The sequence below is a fragment of the Dermacentor albipictus genome, chromosome 5 (genome assembly GCF_038994185.2).
Source record: "Dermacentor albipictus isolate Rhodes 1998 colony chromosome 5, USDA_Dalb.pri_finalv2, whole genome shotgun sequence".
Classification (NCBI taxonomy): Eukaryota; Metazoa; Arthropoda; class Arachnida; order Ixodida; family Ixodidae; genus Dermacentor; species Dermacentor albipictus.
The window spans coordinates 61,938,549-61,959,718 of record NC_091825.1 but is presented as its reverse complement, the minus strand read 5'-3'; the positions used below and the strand labels follow the sequence as shown (position 1 = coordinate 61,959,718).

At 47.7% G+C, this 21,170-nt stretch overlaps 1 protein-coding gene across 5 annotated transcripts in view; it reads right to left on the bottom strand.

Moving 5' to 3' along the window:
• The window catches only part of LOC139059886 (sericin-2-like), a 104,783-nt gene that overhangs the window by 7,892 nt on the left and 75,721 nt on the right, over positions 1 to 21,170 (bottom strand). For 2 of the 5 annotated variants that reach the window (XM_070538414.1, XM_070538418.1), the window contains 3 exons: positions 4,887 to 5,148; positions 2,697 to 2,998; positions 417 to 569 (listed from right to left, as the gene is read on the bottom strand). In XM_070538414.1, coding sequence (XP_070394515.1) covers positions 505 to 569; positions 2,697 to 2,998; positions 4,887 to 5,148 — 629 coding nt within the window. In that variant the 3' untranslated portion in view covers positions 417 to 504. The remainder of the gene's footprint in view (positions 1 to 416; positions 570 to 2,696; positions 2,999 to 4,886; positions 5,149 to 21,170) is intronic. The other 3 variants (XM_070538416.1, XM_070538415.1, XM_070538417.1) reach the window with 3 other exon arrangements.

Below are 21,170 nucleotides of genomic sequence, written 5' to 3'. Positions count from 1 at the left end.
TCGACCACAAAAGGTCCTATTTGTGAAAAAGGTTCCCCCGTGGGAGACGCAACGTTAACTCGATTGAACATTTTATGGTCGGCGTTCTGCGTTCATTTTGTCATGTACGTAGTTTGCCTATGCCATAGCTTAGTAGCGGAGAGAAAACTTTGAAAAAAAGAACCAGCCACCAGAGGACGAAGGGTTAGAGTAAGGGGGATGCGAAACATCACACCGCAACCAAACCCACCACCACCGTTACGGCAAGCAAACGAAGCCCAGGTTAATGCACGCCCGCGTCGGAGAGTTGGTTAAGCTAAAGGCACCAGCGTGCACAGAAACAAGTGTTTGTTTTTATTTAGTTTCAAGGGATGCCAAGCGAGGAGCGCAGAGCTTCCAGGGAAGTCCAGCAGAAGCGGTGAAAAAAAAAAACGTACTCTTGTTTTGTCGTCTTCACGTCACCCGCTGTAGACCCCCACCGGTGGTGGTTGGTTCGGTTTTTTTTTTCTTTCGTTTTCGTTTTTTTCACCGGTACGCGTGCATCGCCTGGAACTTGTACAACTCCAGCATGTAGCCGCCGCTGTTGGGATCTGGAGACAGTGGTGCAGAGTACGATGCAGACAACCGCCAGTTCACTATTCCTGGTAAGCAAATAACTTTCCGGTTTCGCAAGCATGGTTCAGAGATTTATAGTCTAGGCACTGTGCACCGCAGACACCGGGCTTCTATAACGGCATTGTGCGCCCTGTACGTTTTGTTAAGGTCGAACTCATCCTACTAGCAGATTTCGTGATAGTTCTCGTGGTCGAATGGCAAACTTATTAAAGCATCGCTTTTTAGGCTAATGAATTTGGGAAACGTGAATTGCATACAGCTTGTTTGTTCGCTCAAAATGTCTCACTACACGCTACTCTTGTGCTGCACACATGGCAACAGGCCTCGGTGCAACGCTCGGTGAGCAAGTGATTAATTCTTACACAACCGCGGTGGTCACATGTGCGTAGAGCCCGTAAATGAACACGTTAAACGATAACGGTGGCAATGACGCGGAATTATAAGCAATGCAGGTGCTATTTGGCGCACCCGAATAAGATGCAAGTAAGTGTTGCTCACAGCAAGAGCTGTGAGACGATGAGATTGCCTGACTCCTCCAAAGCTACGTACAATGGAGTATTTTAACTTATAAATATGATGCGAGGTCAAAACATGTCTAGATGCATGCAGCTAACGACCATTGCTGGCCGAGCACACGGTATACGCACTATCACACGTTGGTTGGTTCAGCGGATGCTGCTAGTCTGATAAAGCTGGCTGCGGATGCAGGTATACTAAAACATGGCGGTGATCAGGGGACCCACTCGTTCGAAGTACGATCTGTAGTTTCGGTTTCTCACCGGCCCCCCAGAGCGCCCGTAGGTCAGTCCGCCTATATATTTATTAGTACTGAAGCCTTTTCTGACTGAAGCATCAGCACGTAGCGCTGTTTTTCTTTGAATTTGCTTACATATCTTGCTGGGGTAAGCGGGCAAATAGCAATTGCTGTACAAGCCTACGGCGATGCCATAGCGCTCTTTATGAATAGTGGCCGGGTTAAATGAGCACGTCAGTGTGCGTCGATGAATAAACACTTGCGCAAAATGTCAGAGTCTTTTAGATGACAGTATATGAATATTTTTTTTATTTATTTACTATTATTTGTTGTCAACCATGCCATGAAGATCCGTTGCAAGCAAGGATTCCTTAAAGAAAATCTGGCACTTCTGTTTATTGGAGTCGTCAACGCTGCCATTAAGCAAGACATAATTGACTTCCGTCTTTGTGTCCTCTCAATAATTGGGTCTACAAATACCTCTAGAAATCATACCCCAAAACAATAGCAACTTCGTTTACTGTCACGTTCTACCCTTCGCCTTGGGAAGCAAAGTAAAACATTCTAAACATTACAAATAAATGTATTCACAGTAGATGTTAATGTAGAAATGCCACTCACAATTGCAACCAAGCATAAACAATGGGATTGAAATTCATTCTATATTGCTAAAACCCTGATCAACAGGGAACATTCAGTGGAGTTCAAGATTTAGCTACACTCGCGTGACGAAAAAGTGAGCATCGAATTGATAACTTAAATCGAAGTTACGCGTGGCGTTTGGCACGCAAGTTCCGACTAGCTAGGGCTTCTAATTGGAATGTCTATACGTGCCAATCGAAGAACAGAGTACAAAATCTTCCTTCGACACACGGAATGCAAACTTCTCAAAATATGGGTTTTATGCTTCTCTTGACGTTCGTTCAATTAGCTGCGCTACAAACTCAATGTGCCTATGAAAGATCACAAGCCAAAGCTGCGATCCCCTTCTAGCTTGCTGTAATTAGAAGGCCCAATTCATTTAAATCCCCCCTCCATCAATATTACTACTTTTACTTCCGTCATTTCGTTGCAGTTATTCGGCTAATAATACGGAGCTTTAATTCATCTGGCTGCCAGATTTCCCTGTAGTACGCTTGACTTAAGAAACGTGGACGTCCATATTTCAGTATCCTTGAATTCTGAAATAGCTATCTTATGTTTATACTTTTATTTTATGGAGGATCTACTGCACTCTGAGGACCGAGCAGGTCGGCGTACAAGGAAATACAAAAAGAAAAATAACATGGCGCATTGAAAAAGAAACGGCAACGTAGTTCATTCACGGAGGGAAAGGTATTCTGCCCACCGGTCATGGCGGCCGCAGCGGCCGCGGCTCCCATGGACCCGTAGTGGTGGTGCGCTGCCGCCTGGTAGCCGGACGCGTCCACCACGTGGTGCCCGGTCAGCTGGTCGTGGTGGTAGCGGGCGGCGGGGGAAGCCCACGCGTCGCCCTTGTCCAGCGCGGTGCAGGTGGCCGGCGCCAGTCGCGAGGAGCGCGGCTGCAGCAGCAGGGAGCCGTACTGCTGGGCGCCGAAGCGGTGCGCCGCGCCGCCCGCGGAGTAGGCCAGCTCGTGCATCGCCGAGGACCTGCGAGGAAACGCGGGGGCGCTGCAAGCGGAGGGTGACGATGACGACGACGATCGGTTGTTTTCACGTGACAGCTGCAGTGTGATATGGGGTGGCCACAGACAGCCTTGCTTGAGCTAACCAGTTCCCATTTCAGTTTCAGCTTATTTCTTTAATAAGTGGATATACGTGCTTACATAAGTATACAGAAGGAGGTCCCAGAGCATGGGGCTGAAAGGCGAGACTTTGTTCATGCTTATACTGCAGTAACTCTCCCCCCAAATGGTGGTGGTGTGGGTGGGGGGGGGGGAGGGGGCTATGCATGCCCCATTGAGCAAACCAGTGCGTCACCTTAGGAAAACAATCATTTGCGAGGTAATAAAACTAGAGAATTTTTTTTAATAAGTACATTTTGATACGCCCAATATGACCGGATAAGGGCAGCCACAAGCAGAAAGAGCATCACTTGAAAGCTGAGTTTTTCTTTTTTTTTGGTGGTGAACTGTGACCCAAACATCTACGGCTTTGTTAATATATACAAGCAGTTTAACATTCCAGATGTCCATAGCCTTGTTCCTAGTGGATTTTCAGGCATGGCACAATCTTCAACGCAGTCTTCGCCTTTGCAGTTTTGAATCGATAGTTTTCCTAAATGTGCGAGTTGTGTAAAAAAAGTGCGAACTGGGACAAATCAATTCAAAAATTTCAAAACACGCCATAACACGTGCCATTGCACCGTAAAGAAAAAATCAATCGCTTCTCTTCTACCCGGGAGCTAATAATCCAATTCGACGAGGAGCTTCCTTATACATTAGAATTCTAAAACGAACAAAATGAGTTGAAGCTTTTGGCGCGCAGCAAGCCGAGAACGAGAAGCAGAGACAAAACACATGGGCGCTGTCTTTCTCGCGCATGTGTTTCGTGTCTATTTTTCGTCCTCGTCCTATCGTGCGCTAACAACATCCATCATGTCATATCGACATGCCCAAACAGCCATATTAGTGAACAAAACTAGAAAATGCGTATTTAAGACAAAAATCATGATTTTATCCCCTGGTTCCCACCTTAATCAGCGTTAAACCAGAACTACTCTGAATGGCGAATATTTCCTACGAATATGGTCCGGTCATTATCTTGGCAGTCAATTACGATGTGCTCAGTCATACCCTATTTTTTTTCCGGTAGCAGACACGTACCTAAGCCTCAGCAAACACAAATGACCGAGACTAAATGCGCAGACGCATTTCCAGCGGCTAATATTGATATTGCCACATTGTCCCGGGTAGATGGTTTCCTAATTGTGCTCAGCAGGAAGAAGTACTATGTTAAAGAGTCATGTGGTTACGGGAAAGCGATAACCCAGGACTATAAGAACAATGAACCGGTGTTAGGTGGAAGGATAAAGCTCACAGAAGCCGAGAGTCAGATCAAGTCATGAGACTGCGAAATTTCCGTATAGATTGCCTTCTGCCACGCTTCTAAGGACGGCCGACCTACCGCTATAGCACTCTTGAACCAGAGAAGCACATTCTGAAGCCTTAAATAACGCGAGAAACTCAGGGTGCAAGAAAGTGACTTCTGTCGCACTCTGACACTTCGCAGGTGACTCTAGCCTGCCATCTGCCATCTTGGTTAATTCAGACACGATATGCGGGGAAGTGCACTTTAGAATTTGCCATATCCTCCGTCAACGCCCACAGCTGTGCTTCAAAGTGCTAGCTGCGTAGAGTTCGGTCCCACTGTGATTTTGTGGTCCTGGCCCCCTTTCCGGTCCTCGGCTGTCCATCAGGCCCGCGACGCGGCGTAGGGGCATGGCCTCTCTGTCCCGACGTGGGAGCGGCCCGCGCGCGTTCCGAGAGACCTCACCAATAAAGTTGTTCATCCACCCATCCATCCATTCATCAACGTGCCGTGGTGTGAACATCCATACCTGTACGGCCCAGCCTGGGGCGCCGTGAGCGCGTAGTGCCACGGGTCACTCTGCAAACTGGCGTGAAGGGCAGCGGCGTTGGCTGCCGACGCGGCGTGGTGGTGCGCGTGGTGGTACGGGTGCGCCTCGCTGCCCGCGTACAGGTCCACGGGGCTCGACATCGCGGTGCCCGCCGCGGACATGCCGTGGTTGGGCGAGCCACCCGACTGGTGGCAGTCCCAGAACGAGGCCGGGAAGTTGCGCTGCGACATGGGCGGTGCGTCTGCAAACACGCGGAGAGGAAGATAACACACGGAGTCAGGTTGTCGTACTTACTGCGGGCGATGTCACGCAATACATTCTGCAAGTTTAGTCGCCTAGGAGACCGAGGATACGCTGGAGATCAAGAAACATATACGAAACTCTGAAGGTGGTGCATGTAGGGGGGAAGATGCATTACGCTGCCATGCAGACAAGAAGAGAAAGGGCGCTTTGTAACAAATAACTGCAGTGTTTGATGACAGAAGCAGACTTGGGGCAGACTTGTGTAGCAGTAATAAAATGGAGAGAAGTCAAGGGACTCTGTGCGGGGCACTTGTCCTCCATTGAAGATAAACTGTTTAAGTTTGCGACAGAAAATAATGCGTTAATATTTGGCATCCACCGTGGTTTACCTATTGGTTGTTGTTTTGTTTAAACTAATGATGATGGTGTAAATTTGAGAAAACTGCATGCTAAAATACGTTACTTATAGCTACAAAGTTACTTCGGCGGCAGAAACCAGGCATTTGAAACGCCTTCAAATTTCGCTGTTTTAGCGACAGTCGCAGGGACAGAAAGGATCTCAAACACGAAGACATGCGCGTCTCTTTTTAGTCACTGAAACATTTTGACAAGAGTGGCTTCGTAAGACAGGACAGCAATAGAGCATGCAACGGAATATCTAAAGCAAAATCGTAATGTAACTTATAGCATGTGGCAGTCTAATGTTCTATCCAGCTCCCTTTCTTAGAAAAGTCTGTTTACTGTTTGTTTGTTTTTTTGTTTTTTGCATTTATTCTGACGCCAAGAGGCGGCGCTCTAAATTTTGGTTTAACTCACGTGGAACCATGATGCCACATCGCGGACCAAGACGACAAAGGAAAAACGAACTTTACAGCAAGAGAAGTTTGTTGTTCTAAGGAGTAGCTCTACCTGCTTCAGAAAACTCCGAGGAAGCGCAATAACATTTCTCAAGGTTGGCCCACAGCTTTGCCTACATTTGCTTTCTGCTCTTCTTTTGAGCAGCTTGGCTTGGTCGCAAGATTGGAGAGCCAGCCATCAGGCGACAAGTATACACGGCGCTAACTTGCTTCTAGTGAGCCGCCTGGCCATCAGTGTTTAGGCACCGCGAGCTCGACGTGGCGGAAGCCCCCAAGGCTAGCCCGCCGTCGGTGGTCCGGGTGCGAGTAACAAGCGACGTAGTACGCGAAGAGCTTTTTCTTAGAGAGCGCTCGTAAAGCCCTGGGCATGTGGAAGCAGGCCCGTGCTCATCCTCGCAGTGTGGTCGAGAAAGGCGTGCCATAAATCAGGAGCCGAGAGCGGTTCGTGAAGGGGAAGGCTCACACCCGGAAGGTGGGGAAGGGAGGTGCCTTGGCTTCAAGCCCAAATGTGTCGTTAGAAGCGAGGCGCTTACGACTCGGAACGGTGGACGCATGGAGGCCACCTCTCTCAGCGGCGAGCCTTCGCGAAAGTGCAAGTTCTGGGAGGGTTCCTTTCATGGTGAAGAGTCCATTTTATTTACCTAACCCACATAAAGGTATCGTTTATTCAAAACCATAATCGACTGCAATGAAAAAATTTATGGTTTCACCATGTGTCTACTGAGACTTTCTTCCAAGGGTGTGAGCCGGATGATCGGCTTCAATTCGACTATATGAATTTCTACGGAGTGAACCTATGAACCACAGGTTCATGAAATTAGTTCAGTTGCGTTGGCCTTGCATCCAAAGTTTCTTGCGCTTGAACGTTCATTCCTCTTACTTGTTGCTCCGCTATAGTTAGTTCTTACGTCTTACGGTTGAAACACTGCGCAGTGCATGTAATGAAATGACTGGACAGTTACGAGTGGCGCCGTTCCCTGTCCGGTCGCTTCTTCACAGTGTTTTGTAGAATTTTTGCCGTAAGATGTTCGTTCCCAACAAGCTGTCAGCGAGATGCAGGAAGGTAAACCGTTCCCGCTGTAATCACACTCTTATTTTGACGCTTCGTGTGTCCTGTGTAGTGCGTTGTTTGTGAGAAAAACGTGCTAATCGTTCTGGTGTCACAGGAGTTAGTGCTTTAATGAATAGATATTATTTTTGTTTAGTTGACGAACTATTCTCTCAACATATACGCTAAAGTTATCAAGAACAGTGTCACGATTACGATTGTTCGACCTCATGTAACGAAGGCTGCGCAGGAACGTTTTCATTTATAAATACTGTATGGTAACACCTTCTCCTCCGCATAATTAAAGGCTACATATATACCCAGTTCATACCGACAGTGCTACAGCCGTAGATTGGTGGTACAGCACCTTGAAAAAAGAAACGAGGAAGCAGAAACAAAAGCTAATAATTTCTTACGACTCGTTTCTCCACAGACGCCTCTGTCAAAATGTATAGAGCTGTACCATAAATAACTGCGCCGTGGTTTAGAGTTTCCAGTCCACAGCTAGATTGAAATTATTACAATCGTAAAATGGCATTCCGTTCCGTTTGCAGTTTCCATGCATATGCAAGGTCCTTCATAGTTAAAGTTCCCGTAATTTTAATCAAAACGCCATATATGCTAGCTAAATAAAATGTGGTTGCACAGGAAGTTTATGTATACTGTGGCAGACAGAATTTTGGAGGTAAATTAGAGCCACCAAACCTATTATTAACAATATACTTGCTTACTAATTTTCTCACTATCGCGGCTGCGATATATATATATATATATATATATATATATATATATATATATATATATATATATATGTATATATATATATATATATATATATATATATATATATATATATATATATATATATATATATATATATATATATATATATATATATATATACACACACATTATATATACAAAAGTTTATATCCGAATCTTGACGACAAACTTATTTTAGGACAACCTCACTTTCGTCGATTCTCCTCGAGTGCTTCTGTTCCGAGATATTAATCGTCAACTTTGAAATTCCTTCCGTTTATTTTGCATTCATAGACGAGAACCTCGGCACAACGTCAAGGGCCCCTATTCTGACGTATATAGCTCATGGCATATGGTATATCATGCGCAAGCTCGACGAAGCTGTTCACAGCCGCGCTCTTGCTTTCGTCTTGCGAAAACTAGCAATGACCGATTTTTTTCTATAAGACACGATGGTGTTCCCCTGTGGCTTGACATTTGGTGGAAATTTATGCCCCTGAATGCGAAATTAACTGAATGAGTGTAACTGTCGATTATAAATATCTACAAACAGATGCGCTCAATAGGAATCATAGAAAGGGAAGTTGCCTCCAAATGCGATTATGTCGGCGTTTCAAATATAAGAATATAGCACATTAGTGACAGAAAAAAAAAGTTAATTAGGAAGTTTATTTTCATTACACTTTTGATGACTCTCACTTCATCGCCTTCAACCAAACGTTAGCTAACATTGTATGTATATTTGTACGACCCACTGTATATTGCTTACTACTTTGTTCCTTACTTTGTCATTTGCCGATTATATTTTTATATGTTTTCATAGCATATATTTTTCGTGATGATTACTTAGATAGCATTGTATTAGCAGCCAAGCCTTTTTGTGTAGCTTAACATACTACGCATTTTATTGTTTCTTATTGACTGGAAGCCACTTCCCTCTGTAATGCCTTCGGCTCTGGGGTTATTATAAATAAAAATATAAGTAAGTAAAATTGGTAAAGGAATCAGTTCTTCACGAACATTGTGTCTGCCAAAGCGCACAAAACACCTGCGCAAGCATATTTTGCACAGCTAGCATCCCATATTTATTGAAGCTAGTGTTGGTGTAGCTTCGAAGGCGCTTACACATTGGTCCAAGAAGTCGCGCATTGAAATTCAGATATTGCGGTTTATATACATATCTCTTTTTTTTTATTATACCTGTGAAAAGACATAGCGGAACATTCGACAGCGCAATCAAAAGTAAAATATTTAATGACCATTGTAACGTGGTTCACCTTTTTTCACTGGCAGGTGAAATGCTCACTATTGATCTGAAAAAGAAAACCTTCACACCACCTCTCTCGCTTCGCATTCTTACAGTGCATAACACTATTGCTTCACTGAGTGGCACATAAGCTTCGCTTATTGCAGGCAATTTCTAAATGATTGGCGTGAAGGTGGGACACCTGTGCTCAGCGCGAACTGAATTGCACAAAAAGTTATCTTCAGGCAGCGATGCGCTCCTAAACGCCGCAGACACCGATGGCCAATCCTGGGGCGCTGCATTGTACTCGCTACACTGCGCGCACACATAACTGCACTGATGAAGACGAACATATATCAGTACTCAAACCCCTTCACTCGTCGTGACTAACTACAGTTTGGAACTTTAGAGGTTTGCTTCCAAGAACATTGCGCTGTGCGTGCTTCTTAAATTCACCGAAGTTCTTGTTCACGCATGCTTAGGAATAACGAGCGTGCGAGTATAGGAAATTTCAGTTACGAAAATCGATTCTGAACTTCAGTATTCGAACTTGTGGGATATTCGCTGTCGTTCGAATGTGCTGGATGACAACCGTTATAGAAGTCTCGGGGAAGAGATACCGGTGCAAATCGAGACTTTTGAAGATTCTGCTGCAGTTGGAAGACGGTTGTTGCTCAGAGGCGCCACTCAATCAGAATGCCTTGCTTTGCCCAGCTACGAATCTCTTGACTCAAATTAGGCAAGTACTTTCTTTCTTTATTATTTTTTATTTTGGCGGTCTTACAAGATGCCATCCTCTCAAAACAATATGTGGCGATACAGCATGACACTTCGCTGTTTTAAGGAGCACAAAGAACACCCTACGTATATCCGTTGACGTGACATTCTCTTCATCGCTGCCATTGTAGTGGTGCACCAGATAAAGCAAGTATCATTTACTCCGTTTGACCAGACGTGCAGTTGATAACTCCACTACATGCGTGCATCGAATAACGCAAATGAACATCTTGTTTAAATGGCCTCTATGCAATCTTCCATGGTTTCGTTTTGTTTAAAAGGGCGAAACTATTAGGGATTTAATTCCATATTGCAAGACCGTCCTTATAAAATATCCATGCTCGATTGGATTCGGCAATTTCTCTATTGGCACCCGGACCATCTTTCTGCGCACGCCATTCATCGGGTTCAAGCTCTGCTCTTGTGAACTCATCGGCATTTCGACGCCGTTTAGTGCTCTCCGATAGAGACAAATGTGATATGGCCTCCTGGAAAGAAGCAAGCAAGATGAGGGAAGAAGCCATTTTATCTGGCCTAATCTGTCGGCAGCTTAACGGGACATTTCCGCGTTTTAAGGCATTAAGCTTGCACTGTTTTTTCTTCTTCTTTCTCTTACAAACTATTTCGTGGGCGACCGAACGGTGAGGAATGACATCAGAGACGCTGGGAAGCACCACAGACGGGAAAGAGAGGAGAGTGTGAGAAAGCGAGAGGGGCGCTTGATGACGCAATATCTCGTCTCCCGCCAACAACGCGCGGCGCGCGTGCCTCAGACGTTTACTGCTCTCTCTCTCTCTTTTTTTTTTCGTTCTCTCGTTTACCGCCGCTCTGGAATGCTCGTTTCACGTTCTCCATGAGTAAGCCGCCGGCATTCCCGTCAGGCGTGCGGCGGTCCGCACTTTCACCGACAGGAACGCTGAAACGACAGCGCAGAAGTGAGAGAGAGAGAGAAAAACGAAAACGTCATTGAAAGAAGAACCTTGAGCGTAAACGGATTACCGTCTGCTAGTAACTAGGTGAAAAGAAGAGTGCGCGCACGAGCAGACGTCGCTTCGGCACGCGCGGTAGTCGATGGTGCTGTCACCACTTTCTTAAGTACCCAAGCGTCACTGTGAAGAAATTATCCCCGTTACGGCCCTGTTTTTCACGCGACTATGAAACGGCTGGTGCGGTCACCCACAACTGCAGCAAATAGGCAGTTCTGTCCGACTAGAAACCTTCTCTAACCGGAATGGTCTCGGAACCGCAGCGCTCTCTATAGCACCAACTTTCAAGGCATTCAACGTGCTTGCATCGGCGTTTGGTAGCACTCCCGGTGACGTGTCGATATTGCCGATGTGCCACATATTTCACAGGATACAATTCTAGCTATACAAAGCACGCGGTGTCATTGATTCACGAGCTTTATTTGAATAAAAACACTTTGGGATTAGGCCAGCAGATGTGCTGTAGTGACGCCATTGTCACAAGAAATGGACCAATAAGCGCGAGAAATGTGGCAGAGAAAACCTATCGTTACGGGGCGCTTGTAGCATGAACGCTATCTGTATGGTGCAGCAGCGCCTTGTGTGTGAAGACGAGGTCGTGCTTTTGTTTTAGGATAGTAATTATGCGGCGCTGACTGTGCATGGAATCGCACCTCTGCTGTCGAGCCCAGCAGCCTGATGCTCTAACCATAAGGTCCCGATCGGCCTTTTATTTCTTTATTTCACTTCACACCGAAACACATTATAGGTACACACCAGCCCAGCAAGGGCTCAGGAGAGCAACAGTCAAAACTCTGCCATCAGCTCTCCTAACCTAGGAAGCCAGACTGGTTCCGGTTCTTGCAGTTCATACACTGGAACCATTATGCGTGAGGATCCGCTAAAGTATCCCCTTATTAACCTCACGCCCCCATCCGCATGACGATAGCCCATTCTTGACAACCAAACAGCATGTACACCTAGACGCATTACTACGTCAAATGGGATGCATTCGTCGTTATCCAACAATAGAATATCTAATGCCGTAGCTACATAGAGGTAAGCCATTTTTTTATGTTCTTTGAAGAATATCACAAAAAAGTAACCGCCCCGACAGTCTAGAAGTGCGTGTTCAGTTGTTTCAGATTACATACAAATAAAACAGTGGCTATCCCATGGTACGAACGAACGTACACATACTTCTCTCGTTCCAAAGCCAGACAGGTAATTGAAATGATGTAAGTGCACGCACACCACACCGCTTGTTCTTCTTCGTTTCTTCTAACAGTTGGCCGCTCAGAGGCGCTGTGTTAGACTGAAATATCTCAAGCACCGGCCCTATTTGCTCGCTCCTTCCCTCGTAGCACGCCACGTAAAAATTGTGCGATGTTCTAGCGACTTAACAATTGCCCAACATAGTCATGCTTTAACATTTCTTCGTTGAACTATAAATGCCTCCGTCGTTATGTGGTGTGGTGTGTTACACCAGACGACATAGCCATAGATACGTAGGATTGCATAACACACAGTCACTAATATCATGTCACCATCTCTGTTTCTCTCGTTTACGCTCGTCCACTACCTGTGCAGAGAAAAACGATTGTCACGACGCAAGCTAGCGAAGAATGGCCGCCGTAGAAATCATATCGTTGCCACCGTACAATCGTCTTGCTGCCTGCGTCACAGACACGTGTACGCTCGCAACATCCCCCCCCCCCCCACACACACACAAATACTCAATTTACACAAGCAGATTGGTCTACATGGTGTCGCTTTGAAGAACCCCAAGGAATGCTACATAGCCATGGGCCTGAAAAATGCTTCGCATAACACCAATCCCAACAGTGCATGTAACCTCCAGATATTTCTTTAATCCATCGGCCGTGCCCTTGTAAACGTCGTGTATATGCACTGTTCCTTCCTTTGTCACTGATATTTGGAGGACGCTTAAGCTTCGCCTTTAAGAGTGCAACGCGATAGCATTCAAAGATCCCTGACTGCTTCTCACGCTTCCCGGCAACTGCAGCGTACGTAACCGTATTGTTTACCGGGAAACGCCCGCGGCGACCGCTATGCACGAAGACGGGCTTTCCGGTAGAAACGCGGCCTCTTGTGTGGGCCGCGATGCGGCGAAAGTGAGGGCCATCTGGAAGTGTTTCAAGGAAGCAGGCACGCCGTTCCGTGGACTCCGAGATATTCACGCGCCGGCGCGTGCAAATGGCGCACGCCGGCGCCAGTCTACGATTGGTAGAAACGCTGGAAAAGGGGTTTGTATGAGTTTTAGCGCAACAGCAGCCATGGAGGCATTACGGAATTAGGGTACTGCTGAAATTATTAGGGTAATGCTGAAAGATATCTATAGCGGCTCCACAGCAACCGTAGTCCTCCATAAGGAGGAGGAGGAGAAACATTTATTTTAAAAAATAAAAGAAAGGACAAGCAGATGTCTTTCTGCTTGTGCGGGAGGCGCCCTTAGTCCAGGGCTCCTGCGGCTCTTGCTGTCTCCCGGGCCCGCCGCACCAGTTGCTGCTGGTTACGAGGGTCCGAACTAGTCAGCACGGCCTCCCACTGCTAGGGTGTGGGGTTGGGTATTTGCGGGGCCGCCTTCACGTTGGGGCACGCCCATGTGGTGTGATATAGGGAGGCGTAATCATTACAAAAAGGACATTTGTATGAGTATGGTGTAGGGTGGATTGCGTGTAGTCTGCTTAAATGTTGGTATGTATTGGTTTGTAGTTGTCTCCATGTTACGGCGTCTTCACGTGAGAGGGTCTTGTGTGGAGGTGGGTATTGTAGTCTGTTCAATCTGTGGTGTTGTAGTATGGCGTTGTATTGTAAAGGTACGGGCTCCATGGATGCGTCCGTATCCCTCTCTTGTGGCGCCCGGGTGGCATGAGCTCGGGCTACAGCGTGCGCACGCTGATTTCCACGGAGGGACTCGTGTCCTGGAGTCCACACTATTTCAACGTCCGGGAATGCGGAGGCCTGTTTGAGGAGTCGGTGGGCGATTGAAGATATTCGACCTCTCGCGTAGCTACGGCAAGCTGCCTGGGAGTCGGTAATAATTGTGATGTACTCGTTGGTCAGACTAGAGGTGATGGCCAAGGCGATGGCTGTCTCCTCCGCTACGAGGGCGCTGGCAGTGCGGACAGTCATCGACACCACCTCTTGTAGGTTATAGTCGACAACGCTGGCCGTCGTGGCTGCTTTTTGGGGGTACTGCGCGGCATCTGTGTATAGTGTGGTGGGGAGACTGCCATATCTTGTCTGTAGAGCTTTTGCGCGAGCTTGGCGACGATCGGCATGATGTTCCGGGTGCATGCTTCTGGGGATAGGGGCTACCTTGATGTGCTCTCGCAAGTTGGGGGCCAGATGGATTGCTTGTTCGTGGCCTTTGCTGTGTGTGGGGTAGCCTAGGCGCGCTAGGACTGTTCTTCCTGTTGGTGTGAGGGCTAGTCGTTCTCGTTGGCTTGTGAGGTGGGCGTCTATAATTTCTCTTATAGTATTATGCACTCCTAAGGCTTCAAGCTTGAGTGTCGCTGTTCCCGGGGGTAGGCCGAGCGCTTGCTTGTAGGCTTTCCGAAGAAGTACGTCTAATTGATCTATCTCCTTGGGAGTGAGGGGCAAGTACGGGGCAGCGTAGGCAATGCGGCTGATTATCAGGGCCTGGACGAGCTGTATTATGTCGTCTTCTTTCAGTCCGTATTGTTTGGTGGTGATACGGCTGACCATTCGCATGATCTGGAAGGTGGTCTGCTTGAGACGTTGGATGGTGTATGCGCCTCTGCCGTCCTGTTGTATGTGGAGTCCGAGAATGCGGACGCGGTTTACTGTGGGTATTTCTTTGTCGTCGAGGATGAGTGTGATGTTTGGTAGTTCATTGACTTTTCTTCGGGATTTCTGTCGAACGACTAATAGTTCTGACTTCTCGGGGGAGCATCGGAGACCACTTGATTTTGCATATTGCTGGACGACGTCGGTCGCTTGTTGAAGGGCGTCTTGTTTCTCTCCTTCGGAACCAGCGGTGGTCCAGATAGTGATGTCATCGGCGTATATTGCATGCCTGATTCCTGGTATTGCGTTGAGTTTGTCAGGTAATTTCATCATAGCAATATTGAAAAGGGTGGGTGATAGAACAGCACCTTGTGGGGTTCCTGTATTGCGGGTAGGTAACGTCGGGGTTCTGAGTGAGCCAATGCCTATTGTGGCTGTGCGGTTGCTTAGAAAGGCGCGTATATAATTGTAAGTATTACGACCACAGTTCGTGAGGCTTAGGTTTGTAAGGATGGTATGGTGAGCCACATTGTCAAAAGCGCCTTTGAGATCGAGTGCTAAAATCGCTCCGGTGTTGTGCGGTGAGACGTGTTCAAGGACTTGTTCCTTCAGCTGAAGAAGTATGTCGTGGGTAGAAAGGTGGGGCCGGAATCCGAACATTGTTTCGGGAAAGAGGTCGCTGGATTCTAGGTAAGGTTGAAGCCGATTGAGAATGACATGTTCCAGAAGCTTGCCTAGGCATGAAGTCAGTGAAATTGGTCTCATATTTTCTAAGCTGGAGAGTTTGCCTGGCTTCGGGATGAGTATGATGTCCGCGTGCTTCCAGTCTGCTGGTAGTGTACCCGCTTCCCAGTGATGATTAAAGAGGTCTGTAAGAGATTGAATGGTGCCATCATCCAGATTGCGCAGGAGCTTGTTATTTATTTTATCCTTTCCTGGGGTGGTGTTTCGTGTGAGTGCATGGAGTGCTTGTTGCACCTCAGTGATAGTGATCGGCTTGTCGAGGTCGTAATTGTCGCTCCCGCTGTAGGTTGGAGGTAGTCCTTGTATGGGTTCGAAATCGCCTATGTACCGCGCCCGCAACTCCTCCAGGATTTCGTCATCAGAACCCGGATGGTTGTGGAGGATACGTTGGATTGTTTGCTGGCTAATTGCCTTGCTTTGTGTGGGGTCAAGAAGATGGCGTAGCAGCGACCATGTTTTGGCCGTGCTAAGATTACCCTGCAACTTGTTGCATAGTTGTCGCCAGTTGTGACGGGTGAGCTCCCCAGCATAAAATTCCGCGGTTGCCGTGAGTTTCGCTATACGTAGTTTCAATTTACGATTATGTTTTTGGCGCTTCCATCTCCTAACAAGGCCTCGACGTGCTTCCCAGAGGTGAAGAAGGTGTGGGTCTACGGCCGGTATGTCTGTGGTCAGTGTGATCTGTTTTGAATGTCTGGCTACGTCTTGATGGAGCTCTCGTACCCACTGCTCGAGATCCGTAATACCCGTTGAGGAGTCATCCGCTCGCTCTTTGCGAAAAGCTGTCCAATCTGTGAGTGTTGTCTTTTTTATCGGGTGGCGTGCATGCGTAAAGTTCAATGTGGTGGCAAGTATGCAGTGGTCACTGCCCAGAGTTTCCTCCGTGTTGTGCCAGGCTGCTTGCTGTATCCCTTTAGTGAGGGTGAGGTCAGGGCATGTATCTCTGGAGACGCTGTTTCCTAGACGTGTGGGGTATGCGGGGTCTGTGAGGATGGTGAGACGATGCTGCTGTATCGTGCACTGGAGTGCAGTGCCTTTTGATGTGGCTGTCGTGTAGCCCCATGCCTGGTGAGCAGCGTTGAAGTCGCCTACAATCAGCAGACTATTATTTTTGGCTATGCCAATCGCTTTAGTGATCAAGTAGTCGAACTTGGCCTGCTTCTGCTTGGGTGGGCTGTATATATTCAGTATGAAAAGGCTCTTTCGGCCTCGTTGGAGCGGCAGGATCTCAATTAGGTTATGGTCGACGTCACTGCCGTCTATTGTGTGTTGTGTGGTTGTGAGCGTTTTAGCTGTAAGTGTGGCCACGCGGCTTTCAGGCGTGGTGGTATGTGTGTTGTAGCCAGATTGAGTTGGGTGTGTGCCTGTTTCCTGTAGTGCGATTACGCTTGGTGTCGTTTTGGCGTTACAGATGTACTGTCTTAGTGACCCTTGCTTGCGTTTGTAGCTGCGGCAATTCCATTGCCAGATTATGAGTGGGTTTTCGTTCCTGTGGTTGGTTTTGCTATTCGTCCTGGCTGACGGGTGGATCGGCAGGGTGTCCCTGCTCTGCTTCCTGTTGTACTAGTGTTCTGACTTTCTTGCGTCGCTGATCTTTTGCGAGCCGCGTTTCTTCAACAACACTTGCCAGTTGCTGGATGCTTTGTTGCATTGCTAGAAGCTGCCGTTGCAGTTCATCAACTTTCTCCTCGACTTGTGCGATTTCTGTCGATTTTGCTGATTCCGCGAGAATCATGGGTTCAGAATGCTCCGAAGATGATGGCATTGAGGGTGCGGTTACTGGTGTGGAATGCTGATTGTCAGTACGAGTCGCGTATAGTTCTGCAATCTGCGTGCGAAGTTTGTTATTTTCTTCATGAAGGCGTTGTTTTCTTCTCTGATTGCCTTTAGTTCAGCTAGAATTTGCAGTTGAACATCAGTATTGTGTATGGATGAAGAATTATGTGGTGCTGTGTGTAGACGTGATGAGAGGGTGTTGTCTTGGTGGACTGTGTGAGAGGGGAAAAGCCGTGCTGACCAGCTCACCGCTTGTGATCCCGGTACAACAGGTCCGCTGAGGTTCCGGGTCGCTTCTTGTTGGTTCCGCGAGCAGGAGCGAGACCTGGAGCGGGAACGCTTCCGTTGCTGGTCTGTGCGTGACCGAGACTTCGACCGAGAGTAGTCCCGGCGGCTGGTCCTTTGCGATGCCGAAGATGCCTTCTTCAGTCGATCAGGGCACTCCTTGGAAGCCGTAGGATGAGACCCCTGGCATAAGGCGCACCGGGGGTGACAGGGATGGTCCTGAGTGGGGTTCCGTGTACCACACTGGGGGCATAGGTTTGCTTCTGGAGTTGGGCATACATCGGTCCGGTGGCCGACTTGGTGGCAGATGCGGCAGAAATGCGTGGTTGTTCGGTATGGTTTGCATCGTACTTCACCGCTGTAGTATCGCACGTAGAAGGGTACAGCCTTGCCAGTGAATGTGATCACTGCCACAGTGGTTTGTCCGAGCATGCGGGCATGTAAGATTTCTCGGCCAGGTGCATAGAGCCCGTTAAGGAGGACTTCTGTGGGAGTTCCTGCGGGAATGCTGTGAATGACCCCTTTGACGGAGCTGTCGGGTGCCGCCACGTATGCCGTTACTGCAAATTCTCGACCGCCCAGGTGAATTGTAGTGATGTGACGGATGCTCATAGCTAGCTCTTCGTTTGGTGTGCTAGCAATAGCGATGTTTTGTACTGGGTCAATTCTTACAGTAAGGGTCCGTACGTGCTCAGTAGTGGGGTGCTGACATGCCAGCTTGATGCCTTCAGCGACCTGTGGCGTGGTCCAGGTGGCAAGATTGAGTCCCTCTCGGGGACGGATGATTACCTTGAGGTCGTTTCGAGGCAGCGGTGGGAGTCGGGGTTATCGGTGAAACGATGGGTGTCGGGGTTGGAGGGGTGGATTGGTGGGAGTCGATGTTTTCTTCCGACCGTACTTAACAGTGAGCCAGTCTCCGCCGGCAGGTTCATCAGGAAGTGGGATTTGCGCGTGCTCGAGATGCATCTCGGTGCCATCACTGGTGGCCATTGGTGCACCGAACTGGGTGAAGGTCTTCGGCTAGACCGTGCCCGTCGTTAGGCTTAGCTGGGCGGGCGCCTCTTGCAATGTTCAGAGTCCGGTAATTCGTGGAGCAAGCGACTCACAGTATAGCCTTGGGTGTCCACGTGTTCCGCTCGACGTAAGGAGTCGATTAAGGCTGGTTGTGGCGGCGCTGACGTCAATTATCCAGGGTTTAGCGATGTAAAGGCGGAACCCATGTGCGGTGCAACCGTGCGCAACCTCTTCTTCCTAGTCCTCCATAAAGAAAGCAACAAAATCCCAATAAAGAAAGGCTTCAGGCAGGGAGATACCACCTCTCCAATGCTAGTCACAGCGTGTTTACAGGAGCTATTCAGAGACTTGAATTGGGAAGAATTGGGGATAAGTGTTAATGGAGAATACCTTAGTAACTTGCGATTCGCTGATGATATTGCCTTGCTTAGTAACTCAGGGGGACCAATTGCCATGCATGCTCACTGACCTGGAGAGGCAAAGCAGAAGGGTGGGTCTAAAAATTATTCTGCAGAAAACTAAAGTAAGGTTTAACAGTCTCGGAAGAGAACAGCAGTTTACGATAGGTAGCGAGGCACTGGAAGTGGTAAGGGAATACATCTACTTAGGACAGGTAGTGACCGCGGATCCGGATTATGCGTTTGAAATAATCAGTCGAATAAGGATGGCTGGGGTGCGTTTGGCAGGCATTCTCAGATCATGAACAGCAGGTTGCCATTATCCCTCAAGAGAAAAGTATATAATAGCTGTGTCTTACCAGTACTCACATACAGGGCAGAAACCTGGAGGCTTACGAAAAAGGTTCTACTCAAATTGTGGACGACGCAACGAGCTATGGAAAGAAGAATGATAGGTGTAACATTACGGGATAAGAAAAGTGCACATTGGGTGAGGGAACAAACGCTAGTTAATGATATCTTAGTTGAAATCAAGAAACAGAAATGGGCATGGACAGGACATGTAATGAGGATGTAAGATAACCGATGGTCATTAAGAGTTACGGACTGGATTCCAGGGGAAGGGAAGCGTAGCAGGGGGCGGCAGAAAGTTAGGTGGGCGGGTGAGATTAAGACGTTTGCAGTTACAACATGGCCACAATTAAAACATGACCGGGGTAGTTAGAGAAGTATCGGGGAGACCTTTGCCCTGCAGTGGGGGTAACCAGGCTGATGATGATGTAACAGAATTACGTTTTCTCGTATATTCAAATTACAATACGAGAGTTTTCATGTGTGTAGGTTAAACTTTTTTTAAAAACAGGGTTGAAGTGCCTCAGACAGGCTGGCCAACGTTTCGATAGGTGGACCTATCTTCGTCAAAGGCGGCCTCGTCATCCTCGGCGTGTTAGTTTTAAAGGGTTAGTGCAGTGACGTCACGTGCGGGTGTTGTCGCTGGCGGCTGGTTTTAAAGAGAGAGATTACAAGAGGGAACAGGCGTTGTCGTCCGACGTCTGTGAGCCTCATTCTCAAGACGAAGGGACAAGAGCGTGAGAGTGGGCACGCGGGGAGGAAAGAAAAGAAATAGAAGCAGAAAAAAGGGGGGAAAAAGGAAAAAAAAGCAGGGGGGAGCCAGGGCCGTACCAAGACACAACAAAGGGGGGGGGTGAAAGAAAAAGAAAGAGAAAAATGAAATCTTTTAAGAAATACGGGGGCTTGGGAGCGTGTTGGGGATGTGAAAGGTTAGGAGGTATTCAGGGGAGTCGTTGGCGGCATGTTTTTGAGGCATTAGAACGGTCGGTCAAGCAATAGGTCGAGTAATTTTGAAATTGTTAAGGTGGCGGCGAGGAGTCTGCGGTGCAATGTGTGGGGTGACTGAAAGGCAGCGGCATGGTCTTTCAAGGGGCACTGCCCCACGCGCTGAACGTATGTGTCGTTACGGCGGCATCCAGAAGGCGATACTCCGGGTTGAGGCGCCGAAAAAGGCATATTGACTTCGGAATGTGTTGTCGAGGGGGTTTCAAAAAAAAAGGGACTAAAAAAGGGGGCAGGGGGAAGGGGGGGGCGAAATCGGTATAGCAAACAGGAGGGTGACGCGTGCAGAAGCGGGCGCGGGCAAGTGTACATGGAAGAAGGGGATCGTACACTTGGTGTAGACGTAAAATCCTGAAAGAGTACATTAAATTGAGTAGTAAGCAGGAAATTTTTTTCCCTTTCTCCCCCTCTCCCTTTCGTTTCCCCCTTTCCTCCGAAATGAAAGAGTAGGTGAGGTTAAGAATTAAAGTTGGCTGGTGGCCTAATGTGTTTTGTGTATTGGTTGATGATATGAGAGTTTCAGATTTAAGTTACAGCTTTTAAAGATTCTAAGTTGCCGCGTGCCAAATTAATTCCTGTCGGGTGTAGGCAATTAAACTTGTGTATGAGGTATGATTCCGTGTACTTCCTTTCGCGAGGGGAACGGAAATTTGTTTGTAGTATATAGAGCCTTGCTTTGTCAAACACATGTCCATGTTCATTAAAGTGGCTGGCTACTGCTTTGGGTAAATTGTGTTTTGTGTCCGCGCGGTGACCATTCAGTCTTGTATTGATTTGTTGTCCGGTCTCACCTATGTATTGTTTGCTACAAGCGGCGCATTCTAGACAGTAGACTACATTGCTTGATGTGCAGGTAAAAGCCGAAGTTACCTTGTGTGTGTAATTCGACGCTGTACTTTTTACTGTAGTAGTGGATTGAATGTGTTTGCATGTAGAGCACCTGGGGCGACCACAGGGATTGGTTCCCAACTTCTTCTTTTTCTGTAGTTTGGCGTGCACAAGAACATCTTTAAAATTAGTG